This window comes from Berghia stephanieae, chromosome 3 (genome assembly GCF_034508935.2).
Source record: "Berghia stephanieae isolate SIO BIC M18660-M18661 chromosome 3, UCSD_Bste_1.3, whole genome shotgun sequence".
Taxonomy (NCBI): Eukaryota; Metazoa; Mollusca; class Gastropoda; order Nudibranchia; family Aeolidiidae; genus Berghia; species Berghia stephanieae.
The window spans coordinates 12129587-12157086 of record NC_088362.1 but is presented as its reverse complement, the minus strand read 5'-3'; the positions used below and the strand labels follow the sequence as shown (position 1 = coordinate 12157086).

Here is a 27500-nt window from a genome sequence, read left to right as displayed (position 1 = left end):
ATACAAAAGGCTCATTCATCAATCGATGGCATTCCAGTGATCATAGTCGGAGTTTCTCGCCTTAATCTTACCAACATATAAATATTATTCTCAGTTAGGTGATTAGAAGGCCTATTCGCTCAGAGTCCTGAACTTGCCATCTCCAGATGCTGTTTTCTACAGCTGTGTCAGATGCAGCAAAGAAAGGGTCAATTGTATTCAATAGTCTGATGTCACGTCCGCCCAGCAACGAGCAGCTTGGTTCTAAGCAAATAAAATAGGTACCTCATGTCATGTGATCAGAATGTATAAAAGTCAAAAGATGATCAGATTTATAATGTTTTTCTCCTCTGGATTCACTTTTATGCTCGTCGGAGAATTATTTCATAAGGGCGTCCGCCATTGTTCCGATACTTTAGAATCAGTTACTAAGTTACAACGCGATCATTACGAGGGAAGTGAAGTCACGATAGCTCAGTCGGTTGTGTGACCGCTCTCTCTCTCTCTCTCTCTCTCTCTCTCTCTCCCTCTCTCTCTCTCTCTCTCTCTAAACCATGCGGAGGGTGTCATGTCAATAGGATCCTGAGCTTGGCATTTTTATTCTCTGTTTCTGTTTTCATCTGGCTTTTCTCCATCTTATAATTTTCTCATCATTATTGATACCAGTTCCCGCTCCACACTTTTACCTAATAAAAGCTACGCGTCATTTTGATAACTTTGATATCTACTTTTAAATCACGATTAAAGACCAAAGCAATCTTCAATCACATTGTGAAAATTTGTATATTTTACATGGCCGGGTTATTTAGGAATATTACAATTACAATCCACACTGGGTCATATAAAATGAAAATATTTTTTCACATTTATCAATTCCATTCTGCATTTGGCTAGTGAAATGACTTTACAATTTTTGCAATCATTTTGCTTCTGATAAAATTGTTGGATAAGGGCAACGTATGGCAATTCAGCATTAATCTTTGACATAAAAAGAGGGTTATTTTAATTTGCAAATAGGACAGGATTTGTGATTTGTCTTTTACACAATAAGCAATTGCTAGTGTGCGTAAATCCTTGCTATTTACAATATTGTTGATCGAGTTTAGTATTCCAGAAACTAATGTTAGATATCGTATAATTATTGCTTTCAAATCATTGCCATAAATTTTACATATAACTAATATTTAATAACATCCATCACCCGTGTTCTTCATTGCTCTAGTTTAATTATTTGAGAGAAGTGGCTTGATTAACTGTTGATTTTAATAATTAGTTTCGATTTGAAATAATGGATCAACATTACTATTGTTTGAGTATTTTTGTTAAATATGAACGAAATGAATAATGAGCTTCTAAATATTTTTGATCATTGATAAATATCATACACATCTAATTATCATGTGGCTCGTATTTGGTGATTTTCTACTGGTAACCGGATCTGTTAATAAATGATAATTTTCATGAATAAATGTATAGTTTACAAACATCTGAATTAATTATATTACAGTTACAGATTTGAGTTATTTGTTTTATCAGTAGCAGCATACAATTAAAAACCAGAAGGGACAGACTCTGTGGTCTCTGCCGCTTTGCGTTGTATAGGGAAAAGTAAAGAGGATCGCCATTCTAGAATATGGCCCACAAGCCAAGGACGCCGGCAGCTACATACGCATATCACTGACTCCCAAGCTGCTCTTATGAACACATGAAGCCTGACCGACTGAACCTATTGAAGCCTGTTCCGAAAAGCAGCCATTTCTCCACAACAGGCCAGCTTAAGATACAGGATTTGGACAACGGACTGAATCATTGCTCTTCCTTTGTATATTGAAGCAAGTTTCAAATGGAGGACACGAACGGGGAAAAGTAGGTGGGGGAGGGGGGGGGGGGTAAATTATCACACAACCGGCTGATTGTTGTAGCAAGACGATAGAGCCTTCACATCTATACATTAGCAGAAAGACAATTCGATGTCGCACTTTTGGTGTCTACTAGCAAAGTCAGGGCCTTAGGGAATGGTGATCCTCAAGGATCTGTCTCGGCACTTATGTTGTTTAATACCTATATTAGCGACTTGCCAAATATTTCCTCCTTGATGTTTCCATGGGTTCCTTGTGAGTAAATCATGATTCAATAAATTTCAGTAAATTTCAGGACCCAAGAATGCAATATCAAACCACCGCCCCCCCCCGCCCCCCCCCCCCACCCTCACATTGTGAAAAACTTTATCATAATATAGATGCGCGTAAGTGTGTAAGGTTCGAAAATGTAGTGGCTAATACAGAGGACATCCTTAGTGATTCAGAAAACAATAGGAGGCATTTAAAAAAACAAACAAGATCTCGAGTTTAATATCTTTTATTCAAAACAATCTTAAAGTTGATATGTTTTTATGAATATGAAAATATAGAAAAATATAAAAGTAAAAAGTTAAGAAGTATGGTAAAAAAAAACAAAAACAAAACAAAACAACATTCAGCTTTTGAAATATATGTGGTCAAAAACTGAGTTTTAATAACAATGATGCAGTATGTTCCTCTTGATTTTCCTTGTCATGTATCTATATGTAAAAGATGAAAACATCAACCTGTTAAGAAAAAAAAGATCAGATCATGACTTTGATATCTAAAAAAAGAGAGCGAGTATAGGTACATGGATTACCCTATCAAATTATGATTTCTCATGTGAATCGGCTTCATCTATTATAGTAATATGTGATGAACACAAAGGATTATAAGAGATTTAGAAAGGAACAAAATACGAATCAGGGAACGTTTTGGCCTCAAAATCCTTCTTAAGCCAACAAACAAAACAAAAAGCAATAAAAACTTAAATTCTAAATACATTACTTAAAAACACAGAAAGACGGCGAAGAAAAAAAAGCACGTTCATTCTAAAATAATAACCTTGGAATGTAAACAGAAAAATGAGTTCAAATGAAAGTAGTCCTTGAGAGCCATGAGGCACATGGAGACGGAGTTTATCACAGTTTCTATAGCGTAAAACGGACAATAGCAATTGCCTGCTACCTTTTGGATAGGACGCTAGCCTATCGCAAAGTACAGTCCGTCAGATCTAATAGACCCAGCTATCAAATCACTGCCAGGAGGACAGGCGGGTCAGAAAGCATATCTCGACTGCACCCGGGATCGATCTAGGTCCCGTTGCGTGCCAAGCGAATTTCTACCAACTGCGCTTTCGGGACTCGCTTGGTAACTAAGGGCGCGCAGAATAGAGCGAAATATTGAACTACTACACGTAAAATTTGGTAAGAACAAAATTCTAGTGACACTTGTAATGTGGGGATGATGTGGTGTATAAAGTGAAGTTTTCTATTATTTTTTTTTTAAATGATGAGTACAAGCATTTGGCTATCAATGTCTGTACAATTTTTTAAAGGATGAATCTGATTTTTACACTTATCAAAAACTAAAAAAAATATTAATGAACATATATCTAGTGCAATATCTACTAAACATGCTCGATGATATTGATTAGAGCATATTAAATAAATATAGATATGGAACACTCACGTTATTCTGTCCAGACGATCGTTTCGATTATCTTTCATCTCTTCGGTCGACAATAATAAATCGACTCACTGTCGACCGAAGAGATGAAAGATAATCGAAACGATCGTCTCGACAGAATAGTGTGTGTGTTCTTATTTATACAGATTCAATATATATATATATATATATATATATATATATATATATATATATATATACATATATATAAATATATATATATATATATATATATATATATATATATATATATATATTAAATTGACATACCATATTTATCGTAAAACTGTGACCGGTAGAAGCTATCAAGATAACTCCAGAACGATGGTTTGCTCTTTGCTGTTCTTCCTGATAAAAACAAATAAAAAATACCATCTTATTTGAAATTGCGTGTTTTATTATCCACCTACAATAATGTATAATATATTTAGATGTTTCGAGGTAATTTTCATGAAATAAGTTGTCCCATATCATTGTGAGTTAAAGAAATCCTTCAGAGCCATAAGGTCCCAGAAGTTGGATTTTTTCCCGGTTTATATCACATGACATGGACATTAGAAATAGCCTGCTACACTTTAGATAGGACGCTAGTATATTGAACAATAGTTTTCCGCCAGATTTAACAGGCCCAGCTTCCCAATCACTGATGGGTGGACGGGGGGTGGACTTGTAATGAAAATACTCTCAAGCTCAAGTAACATATTGACAAGAACATTTTAGTAAGTCAAGCCCATAATACAGTTCATTTATAAGAACTGCTAATATTATGTACAGTTCAGTAAAAGGAAATGACTCCGATAAGCAACTGCTGGTTTTACACCATTGTACCCCTTTGAATTTTGAAGAAAACCCTATTCTAATACAGAACGATAGTAAAAAAGAAAATACATTCCTATTCCTCAGTTCAATAATCTTTTTTTCTCATTCTCTCATCCGCTTTTACTAAAAACTATATCTATATTGACGCGAAATGATATCCTGACCACAATGAGCATTTGTAATGCCAATTCGTTAAATTCGATAACCAATCATTGTTAAAAGAATAGATACGTGTTCATTAGAATAAATATCCCGTTTTCTATTAAAATCAGTCTCTTTGGGGCAAGATTAATAACTCACCACTTAAGTCGGAAATTATCTCATAATTAAACATTTCAGACAAATTTAATTGGCTTCGAATTTAAGTTAGATAAAAATTTGCCAGAATTATGATATTTAATTATCTTATTTGATGTATAATATAAAACACATATTCTACTAAATGTAGGCAATCATTTTTTTCTGAATTTTCTTGAAGTTAAGCTTTTGATTTGATTTTAATAAGCAGGCTCAACACATCATTATATCAATTAAAATGACTGATTTCGTTTGAGACAAGTACCCAAACCTAATGCTTCTAAGTGTATCCGTACTGTCTTGTCCATTGTGATGGTTTTTAGTTTTTTAGTAACAATTTTGCACTTTAACTGCTTACCAACCGGAAGGTATGAATGGTGGTCTTTAAAAGGTGCACATCTATTCTTTTAGAAAATAGGTTTGAGGTTCAAAACTATTCCATATAGCTCGTGTTAAATGTTTGCCAATGAGACAGAATTACTGGCAAATCAAATAATTATAAAGCTATTTTTTGCCGATTAAAAACTAGTAACTTACAAAACAATTTCTAAATTAAATCGTTAGGGCATAGTTATCGGTCATTTGATGCTGAGAATCATCATCTGGCCGCCCTTTTGTGAGGTTGATTCATTTGCGTGCACCTACAATCTTTATTAGGACAAATTTTGATCGTTTATGGCTCAAAAGATTTGTCTCGATTGCAGTATAAACTTTCTGAAAATTCTAATGGGGCAAAGTATTACAGTTCAACGTAGTTGAAACAATTAAGCGTTTTAAAAACATTTATCTCATATCTCGGAAACAGTCAATATGAAAACCGACATCTTTTGTTCTAACACAATGTTCTAACTTTATAGTCACATACCAAAAATAATATTGTAAGAATATCCATTTGTGTTCAGTGCCGGTTCAGCCCCATTGCTTTTGTCGCTTTTCAGAGCCAACTTCAACGGTTGCTGCTCGACTGGTGCAACCGTCGCCATTGAATATGTTGCATTTGTATTGATCATCATTGTCGATGGTGATACAGATTCTACGACAACCTTCTGGGGTGGTGGTGCTGGATGTGGCTGTGGTTGTGGAATTCCTGGTTGGTTTGAAACTGGCATTGGCGGCGTTTTTATACCTGAGAGAGAAAAAAAAATAAAAAGCATTAATTGTTTTTGTCCAGCTCTATTAATATTTTAACACTTTTGATCAATAAAAAGTGATATAAAAATATGCTTTCTTTTAATATATTCGGTTTAAGAAAAAAAAGTGATACTCAGAAACAGCTGATGATCAACAATAATCAATTATGTGGAACTGTTCAAAATGTCTGAATATTGCATTGTTCCATCAAATGTATTATTTCAGATCCATTTGGAGACAATAGCAAGGGTGCAAGAGTATCAGATTATTGTGCTCCTGCGTTTCAGATTTTGAACACTTTCTAAATGGCGCTGCGGGGCCTTTGGGTAGGAGTTCAAAATGTGAGTCCAATAATCTCATTAACGCGCGTTTCTTTTCTAAAAATGATTATTTATTTCAAATCGAAATAGCAATGAAGATGGCTGGCTCATCAAGGCCTTTAGATAAAGAGGGACGCCCTTTAAGTTACCCACCTCGTCATCAACCAACTTGTTTTAAAGAGCCCACGAAACTTAATTGTTAACAATATCGCATATTTTCATGGTATAAGACGAATAATTAAAATAATATCTTACCAAAATACTCAATCAGGGTATCAATAAATGCTTGGTTGCTTAGTCTCTCTGAAATAATTATTTGAAAAACAATTATTGTTGATTTACATAGATATGTAAACGATCATCTCAAAACGGTAATAAGTTCGGTTAAATCAAATGATCAAATTTTACATTTAAGCTTAATTTATGTTACAAGTTTACTTAGAATACTGTATGCTTTCATCAAGGAGAGTGAGTTTTATTTTTGTTTTGCTTATCTCCTAATTCAACTGCATTGAATTTCCCAATTTAGATTCACTAAATTGTACATAAACAATAGCACACTCCGCTTATGGGCTGCTTGTACAAACGAAATTATTTTTCTTTAAGTATTTCTACCATTGAACTTAATCCAGCATTCCACTTAATGGACACATCTGAGGCTGTGAATAATATCCACTTCTAGACGCGTAAACAAAAGATAAGATTTGTAATTATTATTTTTTAACAACGAGATATTTATTTAGTTTTCAGTAGGTATATTTGCAAAACTTCAAGGAGCTATTTCTGTGGTTGTTTTGGTGCCATTCTCCAATTTGCTTCTTTGATATTTCCAAAGTTTTCGTGTCACTTTAGTGATTCACCACCTCAAATTGGTATCATATTTGTGACAGTAACAATGGTTAGAATTACAACATTTGAACAATGGAACATGTGGATTTAAGAATACATTGCCATATATAGATAATTGTCAGTGCCTTCTTCATCCCAACATAATATCGCTCATTTTATGTTTATCCGTGACGAAAGAAAATGAATGCCATAGAATCTCGCCACTTCCATGAATTACTCTGTAGGCTTTAGTAACCGATATTTAAATATACCTACATTGGGTGATTTTTAACAATATTTGCGACAAACTATTATATTCTTATCATACATTTTTAAAAATTGCAATCTTTAAGAATCTTTGCTAGTTTGGGGATTTAATAGTCTAATTTACTACGTATCACTACGTATTCATTTAATTCATTTAACAGAAACTGCTGAAACGTAATTACAGACAAAATGAAAATCTGGTCCCGACAAATCATCTTAACCCTCTCCTTACCACCCATAGGAATGTTACGATGCAACGAACAATTTTATCATTCTGAATTTCTTTTGCACATCACAAAATTTAAAGAGAATTTGTTTTTCTAGCTATAAAAATTTGATACTGTATTATAGAGCTCATATTGCTGAACAATATTGTGTATAGAATGTAATTGTTGTTTTATGTTTGAGTAAGAACATTCTATTTTTGTGTTGGGTGGAGAGAGTTAATGCCTTCATATATTTATATAGTGCCCATATCATAATGTTACAACGTACCGTCTAGATTTATAGTTGCAGTGTTTGACACTTGTGGAGAGTTTGGTTCACTCTCATTTGCTGAAGACGGACCATGTGGTTGGGTGACCAAGGTCGAAATGTCATTTGATGATGATGGCAAGTGGAGCGATGGCAGTGACATTGAATCATCCTCTTCGTGCCCAGCTTGCTTTAAATATTTAGTTTCGTACGTGACAAAAGACATATTATTATTATGGTCTGAAGTCGTCATATTAGCGGTATAAAAACCGAGTCCTTTTGCAATTTGGTCTGACTGTGGTATATCCAAATTCAAGATACCGTCATTGGTATCAAGAATGCTCATCGTTGGTAATGTCTGTTGTGCTGATGGCGTTTTGGGCAACATCGGCGATAAAGCTAATGCTGAAGAGTTATTCTTGTGAAAATACCCATGTATATCTGATAATGATGGTGTTTGAAAGGTTTGTTGTTGTTCTGTTTGTGGCATCAATTGCAATGGGTCTGACTGGTAGTGATTTTGATCTAATGAAAATATAGAATCTATAGACGGTGCATGTTGCGATGGAGGGTTAGTCTGCACTCCTCCGAAGATATCATTGTTTTGACTGTATTGTGTTGTTAAATATGATGGATTAGGATGGTGTGGTAATTGCATATGAGACTGGGATTCCCCGTTTTGATCATAACTTGACGAAAACCAAAATGTGGCCGACGGATTTGAGTGTGAAAATTCTGCAGTCTTTGGTAAGGATTCTCTATAGTTTTCACTCTGATACCAGTTTAAATATGGTTGAAAAGAGGAATGTTTATACATTGATGTATATTGTTTATCTGTTTCTGATTTTCCCTCATTTTTGTAAAAATAAGACATTGGAAATATAGAAGGACTATTCTGGGTTAAGCTCGATGATGTCTCTCCGCCCGAAGGACTATCGTCATTTTGATCAACATTTGGCGATTGATTTTGAGATTTCGGTGTAAATTGTCCACTAAAATCAAACAGCAACCTTCCCCAGCTATCGTCAACGTGATGGTGTTTGGAAGTTACGGTTGGCAAAGAATTTTGACCTGGTCTGTATTGAGTTGCACCGCTGTAGTAACTGATTTTTGAAATAGAGTCTTTAAGATCGCCTTTGTCTTTGTTCCCTTCTCCATTCACGCTTTGGATCCCTGTTAAATAAAAGTCTGTGGCGATCTCCGTTTCCTACGAACTACGAAGACTTACCACATACTGCTGACTGCAAGACTACTCTACACGCCAGATCAGACAAAAACGTAAACACGAGAGAACTCATTAAATTTATAAAATTCACTACACATTGCTTTCATTGTTTGTTGTTTCCAGTAAAGTAATGCTACATTGGTGACCCCGACTTAAAACAACTTAAGAGATAGGTATATATTATTATTATTACTATTTACCAGTTCAACTCTTCACAAGAACATAATAATAATAAACATGTCTATCGACGCCGTAGCATTGAAGTTGCCCACATTCTGGACCACTTGTCCTTCAGCGTGGTTTGCACAAAGCGAGGCACAATTTGCCTTACGCGATATAGCAAGCGATGAAACAAAGTACTACTATGTAGTGGCTGCCTTAGACTCAGACACAGCAACTAGAGCCCTTGCTATTCTATCATCACCACCCAAGGAAGGTAAATATGAAATACTGAAAAACTTCCTGCTGTCTGCGTTCGGCCTTTCGGAAACAGAGAGAGCGGAATCTCTACTCAACATGAATGGTTTGGGCGACTTAAAGCCATCTGAGTTAACGGACAGGATGTTAGTGCTCCTCGGCAAACACAAGCCCTGTCTGCTCTTCAGACAGTTATTCTTAAGACAACTTCCAGCAAACATCAGACTTCCATTAGCAAACTCGTCCAACCTGGATGATTACAGGGCACTTGCCAGAGAAGCTGACAATTTTTTCTACGCTGCTCACTCAAACTCTAACTCATTTTCAATTTCTCATACTACTTGTGAAGTTGACACACCAACCATGACCAGTGAAATAGATTCCCTCTGCTGGTACCATCAACGGTTTGGTTCAAATGCCCGTCGATGTGCACAAACATGCAAACTCTTCAATTCATTTAAGAAAAACAAGAAGAACCAGGGAAACACCAAGCCGGGTCAACAGTAAATTCTGCTGTCGACCCGGATTCTTACTCAGCCAACGCGCCCACATCAAAAAATCTCCAACTCATCGTCGTCGATGAAAATTCAAACCGACGTTTTTTAGTAGATACTGGAGCTCAAGTATCTGTCACACCCGCCTCTGCGCCAGACAAAAGCTTGGGTTCCTCTGATCTCGCATTACAAGCTGCTAATGGTTCTACAATAAAAACATACGGATGCTTCGAAACTAACATACGTATTGGATCGCGTTCATTCAATGCACGACTTATCAAAGCTGATGTCAAACGTCCCCTACTTGGAGCAGATTTTCTACGTCATCATAATCTGCTTGTGGATATTCGTGGTCGACGCCTTATCGACGCTGAAACGTTTTCGCACGTACCTTGTTCAGTAAGTTCAGTTTGCGCAAACGCCGAACTCTCACCACTCGAGCCGAACTGCAATACATTCAGAAAATTATTGAATAACTATCCAGAACTACTTCAACCAACATTTTCAACGGCAACTGTGAAACATGGCGTGCAACATTTCATCACGTCGGGGTCACCAATGTAGCATCTACTTTACTGGAAACAACAAACAATGAAAGCAATGTGTAGTGAATTTTATAAATTTAATGAGTTCTCTCGTGTTTACGTTTTTGTCTGATCTGGCGTGTAGAGTAGTCTTGCAGTCAGCAGTATGTGGTAAGTCTTCGTAGTTCGTAGGAAACGGAGATCGCCACACACGTTATTTTTACAGACCATAAACCATTAATCCATGCCATGTCCAAATCAACTGAACCATGGTCAGCTCGTCAACAAAGGCACTTATCTGCCATATCCGAGTTCACAATTGACATCCGACACATTTCTGGAAAAAAACAACACTGTCGCAGATTGTCTCTCAAGAGCAGTTACAAACTCAGTCTCAATTGGCATCGACTATCAAGCTCTGGCGGAATCCCAAGAAAATAGCATTGACATACAGGCTTACAAAACTGCATTAACAAGCCTCAAAATCGTCAAAACATCCGTTGACTCGGGTCCAGAGTTAATTTGTGACATCTCAACTGGCTACCCAAGGGACCTATCGTTCCTACCGACTTCAGAAGACCAGTTTTCGAAATTATTCACAATATGAGTCATCATGGAGTTAAGGCCACAGTCAGACTTATCAGCAAGAAGTTTATCTGGCATGGTCTTAAGAAAGAAGTGTCAGCATGGGTTAAGCAATGTCACAACTGCCAATCTTCGAAAATTCAAAAAAATATACGAGCACCGTTAGAAACATTCCATGTCCCAGGAAAGCGATTCTCACATATAAACATTGACCTCGTTGGACCATTACCTCAGTCAAGGGGGTTCACCCATCTCCTTACTATAATTGACAGGAACACCCGATGGCCTGAGGCAATACCGTTACAAACCACAACAACAGAAGAATGTGCAAAAGCCCTGATCTCCAATTGGATCTCGCGGTTTGGTATTCCTGTTGATATGACTTCTGACAGGGGCTCACAATTTACATCCACGCTATGGAAACAGATGGCCAGTCAACTTGGTGTGCAGATTCATCACACAACTGCGTATCACCCTCAGTCCAACGGCATGATTGAACGGTTTCATCGGTCCTTGAAATCATCCCTCAAAGCTCGTCTAATAACTCCAAATTGGGTGGATGAACTACCTTGGGTTCTGCTTGGTTTAAGAACTGCACCTAAGGATGATATCGGTCATTCTCCAGCTGAATTAGTATACGGAGAACCTTTAACAATCCCTGGAAAGTTTATACCCGACCATCCTTCAGACTTCCACGCTAAAGACTTTTGGCAACCTTTCGGCAAAACGTGTCCCTTCATTCACCACGGCCAACACATCATCACGGCTATCATCAAACAAATTTACCCAAGAACTTGATGTCAGCAAAATATGTTTACATCCGTGTTGACACCCACCGAGGACCCCTTCAGAAGCCGTATACAGGTCCCTATGTTGTCATAACCCCTGGAGATAAACAATTCCTGGTTGATGTTGGTGGCAAAGCAGAACGGATTTCGATTGACCGACTTAAACCTGCATTTGTCGATTCTACGCAACCAGTTTCCCTTGCCACCCCACCTCGTCGTGGACGCCCACCGAATACGAACAGAAAGTTATCGAACAGAAACATACAAAACTCCCGTACTGCTTCTGATGATACTAACGTAGTGCCTACTAAGAAGCTATCTCGCTCAGGACGTACCATTAAACGACCTCGGTACTACGAAGATGACTAGTCCGTGTTTGGGGGGGCATGTGTGGCGATCTCCGTTTCCTACGAACTACGAAGACTTACCACATACTGCTGACTGCAAGACTACTCTACACGCCAGATCAGACAAAAACGTAAACACGAGAGAACTCATTAAATTTATAAAATTCACTACACATTGCTTTCATTGTTTGTTGTTTCCAGTAAAGTAGATGCTACAAGTCAACATTTTATCAGAAAAAAATGTTTACTACGGATCACTAAGACAGATGAAATACTTGATCTAAATAAACCATCATGAAATCGTAAACTATGCAATTGGGTAATAAAAATAAATGAATATTTCAGTTCCACGCGCAAAATTACAAACCTTGTTCTGAATTTAAAAAAGAGGTTCCATTTGATTTTCAGAAACTAGATAGTGCAAGTCTTCAACAGAGATCAAGTTGTCAAAATTTTCACATTGTGAGTGATATGTAATTTTGTCATAGATGTAAAAAAATGCTTTTTTAGCTAAAAGATATTGTTATGATTTTTAAGTAATCGTAAAAAAGATGTTGATATAATTTTATTATGATAAATGCACATTTGGTATTTGCCGACGTAAACATAATATTTACACACCAATCAATAACCGGACACAACTGTATGGTCGGCTCGTTTTAACAATGTGGTTATGGATAATACTTGGCCGCGGTTTGAGAGTAGACGTCTATTTCCATTACAACAATGAGACCATAACAACTTGGAATATCAGACCTACAAATGAGTACACGTCGATATTTTCGGATTCAACATTATAAAAATTAACAGTGATACTAAGTTGCTAGAAGCCGAGGACTGGAAAAAGGTAATAAACAAAAAAAAATGAATATAACAACTGCAAAAAAAAGAACAAAATACCAAACACGGAACGTTTCGGGCTCAAAACCCTTCTTCATCCCCCCCCCCCCGCCCAGACCCACTAAATTGACTAAAACAACCGGATCGACGTCTAAATATTTAGTACGTCCTCTCTGTTGAGTTTGGTATTTTGTTCGTTTTTTTTTTTGTTTTTTTTTTTTTGAAGCTATGATATTCTTTTTTGTTTTTACATTTCTATAATAAGTAACCAAGTTGATATCTTCCATTGTCTGTAAAAGTATATAACATACTCGAAGATGTGACATTATTTTGAGGCGATGGTGCATGATGGATTATAGAATTTTGATTTTTTCTTTGATCATCAGAGCTATCATCATCATGAGTAGCAGCATCAGCATAGTTATCATCATCATCATCATCATCACTATCATTATCATCATCCTCATTACTTGAGTCACGGGTGTTCACGTTATCGCCATCGTTTTCATCATCTGATGAAGGAAAATGAATAATCAACATTTAATATGACATATCAATATACCCATTATCAAGTAATTGTATTTTGAAACATTTTCTGCCCTAAATTGTGAAGTAGATTTTGTTCAGCATTATAGCACATATTTCATAAACATTAATTTCAAGAAACGTATCGTTGCATAATATCATCTAAAATATTTTTAATAAAACTTTTATTTCAAAGTAAAAGTCAACAAAACCAGCTATCATTGCTGACCTAGCACCCGCAAATTCCTAAACAAGGTTATCACATCAGTTAATAACACATTTTAACAAACATAATATAAAAATATACATGCTGTAGATAATAAAACTAAGAAGTATAAAGAGAAATAAACCATTTCCATTTTTCATGCTACTGCTTCTTGCAATCCGAGGCGACGTATTTGCAGGTCTGATAACCTTAATTGTTGTGCTTATTTCGTTGACATGTAAATAATGTGAAACCAACGCAAAAAAGTGTTCATTATAACATTATTAGATCAAGCCTAAAATTGCGTTTGGCTATCAGACCTTCAAGTATGCACACGTCGGTACAAACAAAATAAAACTGTGAAAAAAGCCAAGAGAAAAATATGAAATAAAAACTAGAAATCTAAAGCGAAAATGAACTCATGTTCAGAGTGAAAGAATAAACGACTGTTTTAATTATGAAATAAAAAAAAAAGAACAAAAAGAACCCGCCATTATTTCCCATGCTCCTGTCTCTACTCATAATGGTCCAAATCAATAAAACGTTAAAGGTTAACAAAGAATGAAGTTAAAACTAGAAAATAAGAATAAAAAAGTGTTTTACCTTTTTAAAATATACTTATTTCAATCATGCTACCTATAAATTGTACTCAGACATTACATATGTGGCAATTAGCGGAATGTTAGAAAGCTATTTTTACAAGTTTGCTTGTCAAAGCTAGCCAAATTAATCATTCGTATTTTCATTACGAGGGTAACATTTTCGGAATTCTCGAGTATGATCATGATTTTGAAAAACAAAATTGCTTTATGTTAAATCCATCATTTTTTCCAGCGAAATGAGATATCGTAATGCCACAAAATATATCATCTTGTTTGTTTCCTGTTTCTTTTTTTTATACGAACAAATTGTGCATTTATAATTGATGAATCAGTTAAATGTCTTACCTATTTCATACGACTGGTCCTTGTGTTGACATCGGGTGCTTTGCCTTAATCAGATTTGACATTAATTTGGTTGTTCACTAGAAACCGTTCCTAGAACAACTCTCCGCAATTTGTTAGCAAAAGTAAAAACAAATAGAAGAAAGAACAAACATAGGTTGTCCCCAAAAGTAATAGATTAGTTCTGCGTACAATGTTTTCCGTCAATGGTCCATCCAGCTTACAAGCAATCAGACTACAAGCTATCATGTTTCCATGACATTATTGTTATACTTGCTTTCTTTTCTTTCTTTTTTTTTTTGCAACGTAATAGGTTTCAACAGTCATGACGTCTCTTGCCTCGTAATGACAAATCTCTAGTAACTTAATTAATGGTTCTAAACTATCGGAACAATGACGGACGCCATATGAAATACTTATTCTCCATCTAGCATAAAAGTGTATCCAGAGGAGAAAAACATTATAAATATGATCATGTTTTGACTTTTATACATTCTGATCACATGACATGTAAATGAGTTCGAACCAGCATGAAGACTAAAAAGTACCGATTTTCTTTGTTTAGAACCAAGCTGCTCGTTGCTGGGCGGACGTGACATCAGACTATTAAATCCTATTTTATCCCATGAATTTCCTTTTTAAAACCAAGCTCTTCTTGTATCATTGGTACCATGCAATTCAAATAGAATTTCATATTTTGCAAATCTGCCAACCTTAACCCGAAAACTCTAAGGGCCGATTTTAAGTCAACTGAACATATAACTTATGTCAGGATAATATGACTGTCATTTCCATCGCTTACCAGCAGGAGATCAATATCTGACATGCGATTCGATCTTCTAAGAGAAGCTTGAGTCCTATCACAGTTACTTATCAACTACAGAAAGCGATGGAAATGACTGATATATCCTGACAAAAGTTCAGATTTTGGTTGGAATGAAATCGTCCCTCACAGTCACAGTTCTAGGGTTAATAAAAATAAGGCAATTGGGGTGGCTACTGTTATTTGTAAATGTAATAATAAAAGAAAATAAACAATTCATGAAAAGACACAACTTAGGAAAGCAATGAAATGATGTATTCAGAAGCGTTGGGCGGTTTGTAAGCTTGGTGGGGCATTGATGGAGCATAACTAAAAACGGCCCAGAAGTCATTGTCTGCGACTTTTAAGTGAGAAAAAATTAGATGGCTACTATACTAGATGATCATTGAACAACGGATTTTACCTAAAAGCTGAGTCTTAATCATCCATAGGTTATTGTTAAAAACGGATTCAGAGAAAATGTGGAGAGGGAACTTATATCTATAATGATGAGAAATATAGGGCATATGGAAGTGCCAGATGAAAACAGATAACTGGATAGCTAAGTGGCTAGCGCGACTGCTAGCCGATCCGTCTCTCTCTCTCTCTCTCTCTCTCTCTCTCTCTCTCTCTCTCTCTCTATATATATATATATATATTATATATATATATATATATATATATATATCAGGCAGGCGGAATGTGTAGAATCAATTGGATCCCAGGATTGGCTGTCTGACACCATGGTGTGGAATAAAAGATACCTTGCATTCTTGCATTTTGCAATTAGAACTTTATTCCAATCCCTCACGTCAGTCTCAAACTCCGCCACATTTCTATTCACTTCATTTCTTGCAGCATGTAGGAAAACATTTGACTTCTAAAATCCAAGAAAAGCTAGAATCCTATATCAAATAACGAGATATTCGAATAGCGTCTCGGTGATTAGCTTCCCAGTTTTCTATACTAATGTTGTTGTTAAGAAGAAAAAAAATTCTAGATCCATGCAGGATGAATGTTCTAATGTTAGTTATGTGTTTATAATCATATTTATTACAGCGTAATGTAAAAAAATATTAATAGCTTGACATGTGAATGGAGTTATTGGTTAGTATATGTAGAATGTAAAGAAATGTAACAAAAAGAATAACATTGTGATTTTATATTAGTGATCCCGTTTATTATCATGAAATTATGTGAGAAAGCAATGGTGCAAACATTACTTTGATTTAGATATAATTCGTAAAGAAAAAAATCGCAATGTAACTTGTAACAACATTCACAAACACTTTATATAAATTAACATTCAGAAACAATATAGATATATTTTTGGAGAAATTTTGTTTCAATAACTGAAAAAATGATAGTAATGATGACGAAACTTTACATAAATTAACCAAAAACACTGATGATAAAATATTGATAAATTTAAATAATGAGAATAACAATGATAATATTAATGATAATAATTTCAGTATAATAATAATAATAATAATAATAATACTAATAATAATAATAATAATAATAATAATAATAATAATAATAATAATAATAATAATAATAATAATAATAATAATAATAATAATAATAATAATAATAATAATAATAATAATAATAATAATGATAATATATAATAATAATAATAATAATAATAATAATAATAATAATAATAATAATAATAATAATAATAATAATAATAATAATAATAATAATAATAATAATAATAATAATAATAATAGTTATCATAATATAATGATATGAAAATAATAACTAATTTGTTTTATGCATGGAAATAATGACAGATGAATATTGAGAATGACAAATTGTTTATAATTCCAATTTCCTTCTAAATATGATTTGTACCATAATATTGTGTTTCTGATTAACTAAATGCTTCTATTTGAATGAGACGTAACACAGATTATAATCTATAATTGAGTAAACAGATACATTGAAAATAAATGAATAGCATTTCAATGGTAAGACGCCAATCTTACATATCTACACATAGAATTAGAAATACAAAATAACTATTTCACTTTTCAAATTGTTAAATTATTTCTTATTTCAATCCTTTGTTTTAGTCATTAGTTTTTTGGTCTTTTTTCTTCAAATCTAAATCGGAAAACAATAGCAGAGCAAAACAACAGTTGAATGACCATTTCCGCATGTATTTGATTAGAGAGTCGTTCAATTCGTTATCAAATATGTGTCATTGCATGACATAATCAGTCGGAAGGTGAAAATTTTGGATTTGCAATTTTTTTTGCAATTTTTGAAAGAATATGCCTCCAGAGCATTTTAATATTTATTTGAAGTAAATCGGTTGATTTTTTCATGAAGTTCTGGTCAGATGTATGGGAAAGGTATCCAGCAACAATTTTTAAATTTCATACTTTTTCAACTTGACCAGCTGTAAAGAAATATTTAAAAGTGAAATTAAGATTTGATATTTCCCGAAGATGTACAAAAAGGGTTGATTTAATCATGTATGACAAGAACGCATTTTGGATAAAAAATTGAGCTTATAACTAAACTTGGCAATATCTCAGTTCAAACCTTTTCACCATCCGACTGATTAGGTCATTCACTGTAACATACATTAATTGGAAAAGTAATTTTACCCACTAGAAGAAACATGGTTAGTCTTTTTTACAATGTTTTCACTGAATCTTTCACAATAAAGAAAAGACTTCATTTTTCTATATTTTCAGACTGTTTTGAAGTCTGAATATTTGTCTTTATATTCAGAGAGATATTGAGCTGTTTATGACATATTTGTATTATAGGGGTTTTTTTTTAGCTAAGTTTTAAATTTTTGGACTAAAGTAAAGAACAGAAACTATTTCTTTGCCCTAAATTTCAAAAGTATTTATTTTATGGATTCTGTCTATCACTTTTAATCCCATTAACCTTCTTGCCGACTAAATACCAGCGTTGGGTTCTTTAATCCAAAAGGCGGTGTTTCGAAAAGAAAAAAAACGTGTGTTTATCTCTGATATAATAATGTCCAGATGCTTTAAAAGGAACTGAAAACGATTTGGTTCTAATTGGTCTACGCCACAACTGGTTTTGTTTCTACTGCTGCTACAGGACTGGCAACCAAACCTGGTGACCCTACAGCCGCGGCTGTTATCGGTGGTGATGCTGCTGCCGCTGCTGCTGCTGCTGTTTGTGCAGCTGTTGCCGCGTCGACTGCTTGTTGGACAACGGAAGCTGTGTTCCCTGGGGATGACAGGAGAAAAAAAAGTCATTGAAATATATATCTTTCTATCTATTTATCCATCTATCTATCTATCTATCTATCTATCTATCTATCTATCTATCTATCTATCTATCTATCTATCTATCTATCTATCTATCTATCTATCTATCTATCTATCTATCTATCTATCTATCTATCTATCTATTTATTTATCTATCTATCTATTTTTCTATCTATATTTCCATCTATCTATCTGTCTATTTATCTATCTATCTCTGTTTCTAATATGACGTCAATGTTATTTCTCAAAACCTAGTTGTAATTTGAGTTATCATGGCCATTAAAACAGACCCCACTATTGGGTCAGTAATTACTCGTTGAGACCTTAATCAAACTAATGTGTGCGGTTTGCTTTAATAACTGCTTAACAAAGTAAAAAGGGAGAAGTGGTCGCCCCTAGATCATGAACGAATTAGTGCATTTTCCATATTGATATCAATTGACATTACACCAAGGCAAAAAAAAACCCAATCAAAATGTGCTAAGTGAGAAATAAAATTTCACAACTGATGAGGCATGTGGAACCAGGAAGTATATAATAATATAGGCAGGGCAATTCTCTACATCTTCCCTCTATCCTTGTAACTTTCATCAGTCAAATGTAATTTTATTTCTCATAACTTGTACGGGTGTTTTGTTCTCTCCCCTGAAGATGACCCAGGGACGGAATGTCATTTGTATTTTATTGTTTCAATATTTACGAATAATTCAATTTATTGCTTTTTAATTGTCTGTTTATCTCCATTGCCTAACAATGTTTGATAAGTGTGGGAAATGGAAAGTCTACAGACCTAATTGACTAGGATAATGATATATTGAAGTCACGTGAACGGTTCTATGAGTAATTGAAAAGAATCGCATGTTTTCATGGAGAGAAAAATAAACTAAGTCAAGTGAAAGTGACTCATTTCAAAGGGGACAACACAAAAGCTTTTGGCTTTCCTAAAAAGTACAAAACACGTAGGAAATGACGAGTTTGTTATATGACTCGCATTTACTCACTTTAAAGATAAAGAAAACAAATTATCATATATATATAAATATATATATATATATATATATATATATATATATATATATTTATAATTTAACAATTTTAAAGTTCGGAATATGGAAGTAAATTTTAGACAAAAAATTATATTTAACGAGTAATTGCAAATATATTTAAAGTGAAACTAATAGTCAGACTAAAATGTGAAGTTTAGATAATCAACATGCATAAATCTAATTTGAATATTATTGACAAGATAACTACATTAATTATGAAATTGATATTAGTAAACGCAATGTGAAGTATGAAGAACACATGGCAAGCAATGAATGTTAAACAAGAATTAACAAACAGAAAATGATGAAATTTGTATAAGCGTTGTATGCTCTTTTCTTAAAATTAAAACTATATAAAAGAACATATTGGTTGCCATAAACTTTCACACAGTAAAGCCAATTAGTAAAGATATTCGACCTTACATATGACACGATTGAAGGTTTAAGTGTAGACCTACGATGGAAAATTTTTAAAAATTAAATTGCTTTAATATTCCCGAGAAAATTAAGATTTTTTAACATCACAGCTGCTGCTATATAATTATATGGACAGAACTGAAACTTGATCAAAGACACATAAATGAGGAAAAGAGTGGTCATGCGCATCATGTAGTAAAACTAATAAATAGAGGTGCCTACATGAGTCAATAAAATGGAGATAAAGATAAAGGGAGTAAATCTGACTCATGAATGAACAACACAAAACAAACGACGTTTCGGCCCTTGGCCTTTTTCAAGTAAACACAGAATACATATATATATTTATATTAGATTGTCATAATAATATAGGCGAAAATTTCTAAACACATATAATATAAATATATATGTATTCTGTGTTTACTTGAAAAAGGCCAAGGGCTGAAACGTCGTTTGTTTTATGGTGTTCATTCATGGGTCAGATTTACTCCCTTTATCTTTACTTCCGCAAAATGTAGCCTATATATGGGTAATACAAGATTGACTGAGACTTACATTATCTGTCTTTTGAATGCATATGTGTATAATATAATAGTCTCAAAAACGGTCTTATGTCCAGGCACACCTACCTGATATGTAAAATTGAATTTTAAGCTTAACATACACAATTTGAATTCAAATTGGTGACTTCCTAGAGGAAGGTAAACTTTGTTTTTTGTTTTAATTGCTACGACTACTCGTAAAAAGTCTTATTTCTGATATGTGTTACTTTAAATGTTATTCAAAGTTCTTCATTTACTTTATTCTGATATGATGATATATTGAAGCTCTGTGTCATGCTTGCCAAGATCTAAATTCTTGAAAAAAAAATTAAATAATCCTTAAATAAACCAACGCGCTCTTATTCGCAGATCTGATTACCAAACGCATTTTTGGTTTTGTTTCAACATTGTTGTAATAAACAAAATTTTGAGTTTCTTTGAATTACAACAATGAGTTCATAACAATTTCCGTTATCAGACCAGCAAAATATATACATACACATCTATAATCTATAATAACCTGTTGTAATGCCAGCACCATGAATATAAAAATCATATATTTTTTAACCTTTACAATACAGTATGATGCTTGTGATAAAAAAACTAGTTCATAATATGAGGTGTTTTGAATTTGAATGAATATACAAATAGCCATTTGATACAAGGGTGAAAACTATTAAATTATTATTAAACGGGAAATATAAGAATTTTATGAATAGAGTAAGAAAAGTTATATAAGTTCGCATCAAAGATATAAAAAGCAGATATTTATATGATTATTATATTATTATATGTTTCAACATATACAGGCGGCAATAAAAAATCTAAACCATACATTTATGTCAAGTACAACACAAAAAGATCAAAGCCTAGCATTTTCGTTGAAACACTGAGAGTGATAACCGGAGTTATAAGTCGAACTTTGAAACTATATAAATAGATATATGGCCTAGTGGCTGATTTTTTATCCAGTATTCTTTTAAATGAAAGAATAGCAAATAATATGGCACTCTGTGACGCTAATTCGAATTTTATTGAAACTAATTTTTGGGACAGGATTCAAAATGGTGATTATTATTTCTTTTTGTCTAAAGTTTAAAATATCACGAACGATACTAAATCAGTAAGACAGGCCTTTGGTACATTGCCAGATATATACTCAAATACATAACGAATTGCTTGGGATTGTAAAAAAGAGTTTGTTTTGTAGCATTATAGCAATTTTGGATTTGTAGCTAGGGAACATCATTCATGAAAACCTATATGTAATTTATATCTTATCAGTTGCTTCCCTTGAAAGTTATTTGTACAGTAAATCACCCCCTCAGCACTGCTGTTTGTGATTGTTCTGTTTGTCTGATGTTGTTTAGTTGCTTTGTGTGTGTATGTGTGTGTGTATGTATGTGTGTGTATTTGTGTGTGTGTGTGTGTTTGTATGTGTGTTATCTTTTCTTTCTTTTTTTATCTCTCTTCTTTTCTATTCATGTATACATAGCTAAAATATGGCAGATTTTTAACAAACACCAAATATTATGACGTAAAATACTCTATCCTTCCCAATTGAATTACTTCGTCACATCTTGTCCTTGCGAAATTAGTTAACAGAATGAAACAGATACAAAGAATATTAAGAGGACAAAATACACATAAAATAGTTCGTTAAAGAAAAGGGTAGAATTCGATGTAGCTATTATATGCGAGTAGGAGTGTGATATTTGAGCTTTTCCATAATTGTGACCCTTTGTCTCAAAACGGTATTATGTCAGAACGAACCAGATGCTTAAAAGGTGAATTTAATGTTAAAACTGGTCAAAAATATAAATTGTTGGCATCAGCACCCTAAAATATGATATCCATTCTCCTCAATAAAACATACAAACTCAACACAAGTCTGATAGTTATGGCTATAAATTCAATTCTCAACATCTTAAGCATCCCGACTTAATACCGTTTTGAGGCGAAGGGTCATAATTGATTGTCTTGATAGACTAAAATCACCACGTTTTCTCAACATACTTGGCGATTTGATTCTCGTTATAATATTAACCAGTTAGATATTGAAAAATATAAAACATATCTTTTGCTTCTTCCTTAACCTGACGATTGAGCCTCATAATTATAAAATATATATTAATATAATAATAATAATAATAATAATAATAAAAATAATAATAATAATAATAATAATAATATTAATATAATAATAATAATATAATAATAATAATAATAATAATAATAATAATAATAATAATAATAATAATAATAATAATAATAATAATAAAAATAATAATAAATAATAATAATAATAATAATAATAATAATAATAATAATAATAATAATAATAATAATAATAATAATAATAATAATAATAAAATAATAATAATAATAATAATAATAAATAATAATAATAATAATAATAATAATAATTTAATAATAATAATAATAATAATAATAATAATAATAATAATAATAATAATAATAATAATAACTATTATAATAATAATAATAATAATAATAATAATAATAATAATAATAATAATAATAATAATAATAATAATAATAATAATAATAATAATAATAATAATAATAATAATAATAATAATAATAATATACATCAAGCAACAATGACCCTAATTGTAACTCATGAACTATTAAATCATTCTCCTAACAGAAATTGAAAGTGCATGGCTTTGGTCCTGTCCGAATAAAAAGCTACCTGTATCTCCCCTGGCCAAGGCAAATTTGACAGCTCTCAATGCGCTGTCTGTCAAAGTGGCAACAGCAGCATCGAATGCCTCCTGAGTCATGCCTGGGATTTGAACACTATTGCCGCCTACGGCGGGTGAGGACGACACGCTACCAGCATCAACAACACCATTATCAACCAATAGTGGAACTGTACCAATGGCTATGTCAGAACCTGCCAACAAGACCCCGGTACAGAGGTGTCAATCAAAGATAACTCAAGTTCAATAATGTTTGGACAAGCTGAGTTAGAAGATCGTTGTATAAATAACAGTTGCAGTAAATACACTGTCAGTCTCCTATTCAAGTAATGCTATTCTTACCATTTAAGTCATCAAGTCCAGTGGATTTACTCCATACACAATTATTTGTTGAGGAAGTAGTGCTCATATTTGCCCAGTTCATTGTCGTTTATTGCTTATATTCATTTTACATGGATGCGGGCATTTAAGTTACTTCACTTTGTGCCTTGCCTCACAGATCATTTGAAATCTATTGACAGTTTTCAAAATATTTTCAAAGTATTAAAAAAGACCTTGCACATTTAGAAATCACTAATACTTCATACTAGATATAGACACGTATTTATATTTTTTAAAGTTTCCATGAGTATATCATTACTATTTAAGTAATTGCTGTTAAAATGTTAAAACAAATTTAATATTCTCGAATTAAAAGCAATTTCAGACAAATGCATGTATGTCAATTATCCATTGTAAAAATGGACAAAAATGTTGTGTAAAATTAAAGCCAAATATGGACATTCTGTGTTAAATCTGTTCAATTATATCTGATGAGACCATCTTCTCTTTTAGACGTCAATTTAAAGTGGTATCAACAATTTTACCATGCTAATTTATTTGTATATCACAGAATTTAAATAAAAGCTTTCGTCATAGCTATAATAACTTGACAATGCGTTGTAGAGCTTATTTAGTTGAACAATATCATGTAAAGAATGAACTTGTTGCTTTTCTGTTTGAGTGAAGAAGAATCTATTTCTGTCTTGGGTCGTGTCATTATTTCAGGGAAAATTCTGAAAACAACTAGTAAGGAGAGAGTTAAGACTTTAAATCAAACATTTCAGTGACAGGATGACCCCGAAATGATACCGTATCGAAACAGTTTGTCAATTATTGTTTTGTTGTTGTTTTCTTTTTCCATTTGCATTCTTCGCCTATATGCCCAAGCATTTTGTCTAAATTCTATGCGAAGCATTTCCACCTAGATCCGTGCAAAAGCCCCCAAATACCAAACCATCACTTACTTGAGTTAGCGGCCGCTGCAGCTACTTCAGCAACAGTTTGAACCGTCTGCACAGGGACGGCGGCCGCGGCGGCAGCGGCGGCGGCCGCTAGGGCAGCTGTGGCGTTGGCGTCTGTACTGGCTATGGCTATTGGGGGTTGGGGACCGACCGCTGATTAGAGAAATATTGGGGGGCAGCCCGAGTCAGTGGAATGGCATCAGTGTATAGATAGTATGAAGTTGACGTCACTCAGGTCTATGTTATTGTTTTTTGCCATCCGCGTTTATGAGAAATTCTCACTAAACTGTATTAACCTGACTATAAACGGCCATGGTTACACATTTATACTTCCGGATGGCAATGTTGTGAACTTCTTAGCCAAATGCATTTTATCTATACTGCTGATAGCACTGCTAGATTACTAGTCTCAATCTCACATACGTTAATAGCTTGTGCTATTTAATCCAGAAAAATATTGGATAATGAGACAATTAACCTAAATCCCTTTTTTCTAGTTACAGTAGGCAGAAAGGAACAAACAATATGAACGATTTGAATTGGTTTCTTTGGGTTTCGGGAACAGAAGAGAATATGTGACTCTTTGCCTCAAAACTGTATTAAGTCGGGATGGTTCAAATGTTTTATTGAGGAGAATGACAACCATATTTTAGGGTGCTAATGCCGACAATTTATATTTTTGATCAGTTTAACATTTAATTCGGCTTTTAAGCATCTGGTTGTTCCGACACAATACCGTTTTGAGACGATGGGTCACATACAAGATTGGAATTTTATGCTGATTGTCACGACGTTTTATCATCAGAGAATGTAATCTAAATTTCAACAATTATAAAGATTTGGAATAAAGAGTGTGAAAAGGGTAGTTGGACATGTGTGAGATAAGATACAAAACGTGTGTGGATTACAGTGCATGGAAGTCAAAAGTCCCGAGATGAATCGTCTTGTTATTGCTTATACTGGAATACAATTTTAACAAGAGATGAAGTGAGTAGGAAAGTGCCAGAAGACAATAGAGAGTTTAAAAGATTCGCGGCGGTGATGGGGGTTTGAACCCGCGATCATACTGGTACGACAACTCTGCCTGACCGGTGAGAACGTGACTCTTACCGTCTTAGCTATCCACGATCCCAAAAAAGATCGTCTCTAACCCTAGTCATTATTAGAGCTCTCTCACACCGACTACTTGAGATCGCGGGTCCAACATACACAACCTCCGCTAATACAATTTTATTAACACCACCAACATCAGTGAGAACAGGCGTTTATTGCTTTCAGTTTAGTTCGCCAGGTAAATCTAGCCAGTCTAGTGATGATGAGTCATAGCTTTACACTGAGAGAGGGAAACAATTTTTTTCGCAGTTTTGATCGATTTTTTTCTGAATTTCAAACTAATGTAGTGTTGCCGTTATTAAGTGTATCGAAAATATTTTTATACTACCAAACAGTTTATTAACAGAGTTTTCATTGATTATTTAATCATTATTATGATGTTGTTAAAAAGCAAGAGGAATAACCCATGAAATTGATACATAAATTTAAGTGAATTAAAATTTTTAAGAGAATATTTTAAAATGTTCAACACTTAAGATTTTAAAACAAAAGTAATGGAAATGATGTTGAATATCTGTAGAATGTAGACATATAAATTTTATACTAGTAGATTGAGGCGTTTTTGAGATATCAATTCACCTGTACGTAAAAGTAAGGATTTTGAGTAAGGTAAAACTGAAATCCAATCACAGCATTGTCTTAATAGACATTTTTTTTAATAAACCAGAAACATAGTCAAATGTGATTCACTTTTATTTATCCCAGAATCAACGAATTATAAGAATTCCATTAAAAATTGTAATATAAGGACATTCATTTAAAGACAATCAAAACCACTAAGAAAATCTTAAAGAGTTCTTATAATGTTCATAACCTTATTTTTGAGATATCCATGTCCATTACTTTTTTTATCTACTTGACTTGCACCTCTTTTAATTTGTGTGCCATATAGACTGCATATAGCACATCACTGGTGAAAGATTAGGATCATATTCACCTCATTAAGTATTGTTTCTTGTTCAGAGTTTTCTCATTGAACCAATGCATCGCATTTCTCTAAATTATGTACCAGTGAGATACATTTCTCACAAATTGAAATATTTAAATATGTCAGAATTTCACATTTATATTTATAGTCAATTGTTGATAACGTCTAGAGTGTTTTAATCCTCTCAGCACGGCTCTGTACTCTTTCACAACAAATTCGACATATTTCATTTGTACTGGTGTGATGACCGTCTTCAGTGTGTCTCTCCATAACCTGAACAGAACTTAAATAAGTAAATTTAAGAAATATCTAAAATTTCCGCTTAAATTCAATGAAATCAAACTAAATAAATGTCTCTTATCATCACTATCTAGTTTTATTATTGGATTTCTAAAATATCATGAAATATTCTCCTCTTTGTTGGTAACAAAAATAATTATTGAGATTCCTTTCCACACCCTCTATTCTTAAATCCCTGAATCTACATAATAAAGTATATATCATATGAAAGATAATTTTATCTACTTTTCTCTGATCCCTCACCCTTGATGGTATAAAGTGTTGGTTTGGTATTTTGAATTTTTAAATATTTCCTAAACTTATAATTTTAATATTTATTTCATAAAAAACTCTGATTATTCAAAAGAGCAAAACACAAACTTATCATTTAATGATGTAAACAAAAATAATTGCGTCTTGTAGAGGAAAAGCTGGTCTTTGAATCCATATATGTTTGAAAATTATGAAAAAGATGCTGCGTCTACAATAGGCTGAGAAAATTGAGCATTTTGATGAAATTTCTACTACTCTCTGCCTGAGAGAAATTCAAAGCGATGAG

The 27500-nt window shown here is 33.4% G+C and overlaps 3 protein-coding genes across 7 annotated transcripts in view; 1 reads left to right on the top strand and 2 right to left on the bottom strand.

The window, feature by feature from the left end:
* Window positions 1-1476, top strand: part of LOC144969467 (mitochondrial fission process protein 1-like) — a 6736-nt gene extending 5260 nt beyond the window's left edge. The window contains exon 5 of the mRNA XM_078908587.1: window positions 1-1476. This exon is cut by the window's left edge and continues 1030 nt beyond it. The gene's annotated coding sequence lies outside the window, so the exon portion shown is untranslated.
* Window positions 1477-2477: 1001 nt separating this feature from the next.
* LOC144969465 (uncharacterized) lies at window positions 2478-6463 on the bottom strand. The gene is made up of 4 exons (XM_078908586.1): window positions 6332-6463; window positions 5491-5751; window positions 3780-3857; window positions 2478-2566 (listed from the first exon to the last, which is right to left on the bottom strand). Exons 2-4 carry the CDS (start codon window positions 5732-5734, stop codon window positions 2562-2564), a joined length of 327 nt encoding a protein of 108 aa, XP_078764712.1. The 5' UTR covers window positions 5735-5751; window positions 6332-6463; the 3' UTR covers window positions 2478-2561.
* Window positions 6464-17601: 11138 nt separating this feature from the next.
* The window catches only part of LOC144967151 (uncharacterized), a 33739-nt gene continuing 23840 nt past the window's right edge, over window positions 17602-27500 (bottom strand). For 2 of the 5 annotated variants that reach the window (XM_078904030.1, XM_078904031.1), the window contains exons 9-10: window positions 24625-24774; window positions 17602-18566 (exon numbers count right to left, since the gene is read on the bottom strand). In XM_078904030.1, coding sequence (XP_078760156.1) covers window positions 18397-18566; window positions 24625-24774 — 320 coding nt within the window. In that variant the 3' untranslated portion in view covers window positions 17602-18396. Of the gene's footprint in view, window positions 18567-23328; window positions 23533-24624; window positions 24775-27500 lie in introns of all 5 variants that reach the window. The other 3 variants (XM_078904028.1, XM_078904029.1, XM_078904032.1) reach the window with 3 other exon arrangements.

Coding starts and splice junctions, on each gene's coding strand:
- LOC144969465 (XM_078908586.1), bottom strand. CDS start 5,734: ATGCCAGTTTCAAACCAACCAGGAATTCCACAACCACAGCCACATCCA. Junction 3,858..5,490: donor TTCTTACAATATTATTTTTG/GTATGTGACTAT, acceptor TGTTTTTATCAG/GAAGAACAGCAAAGAGCAAA.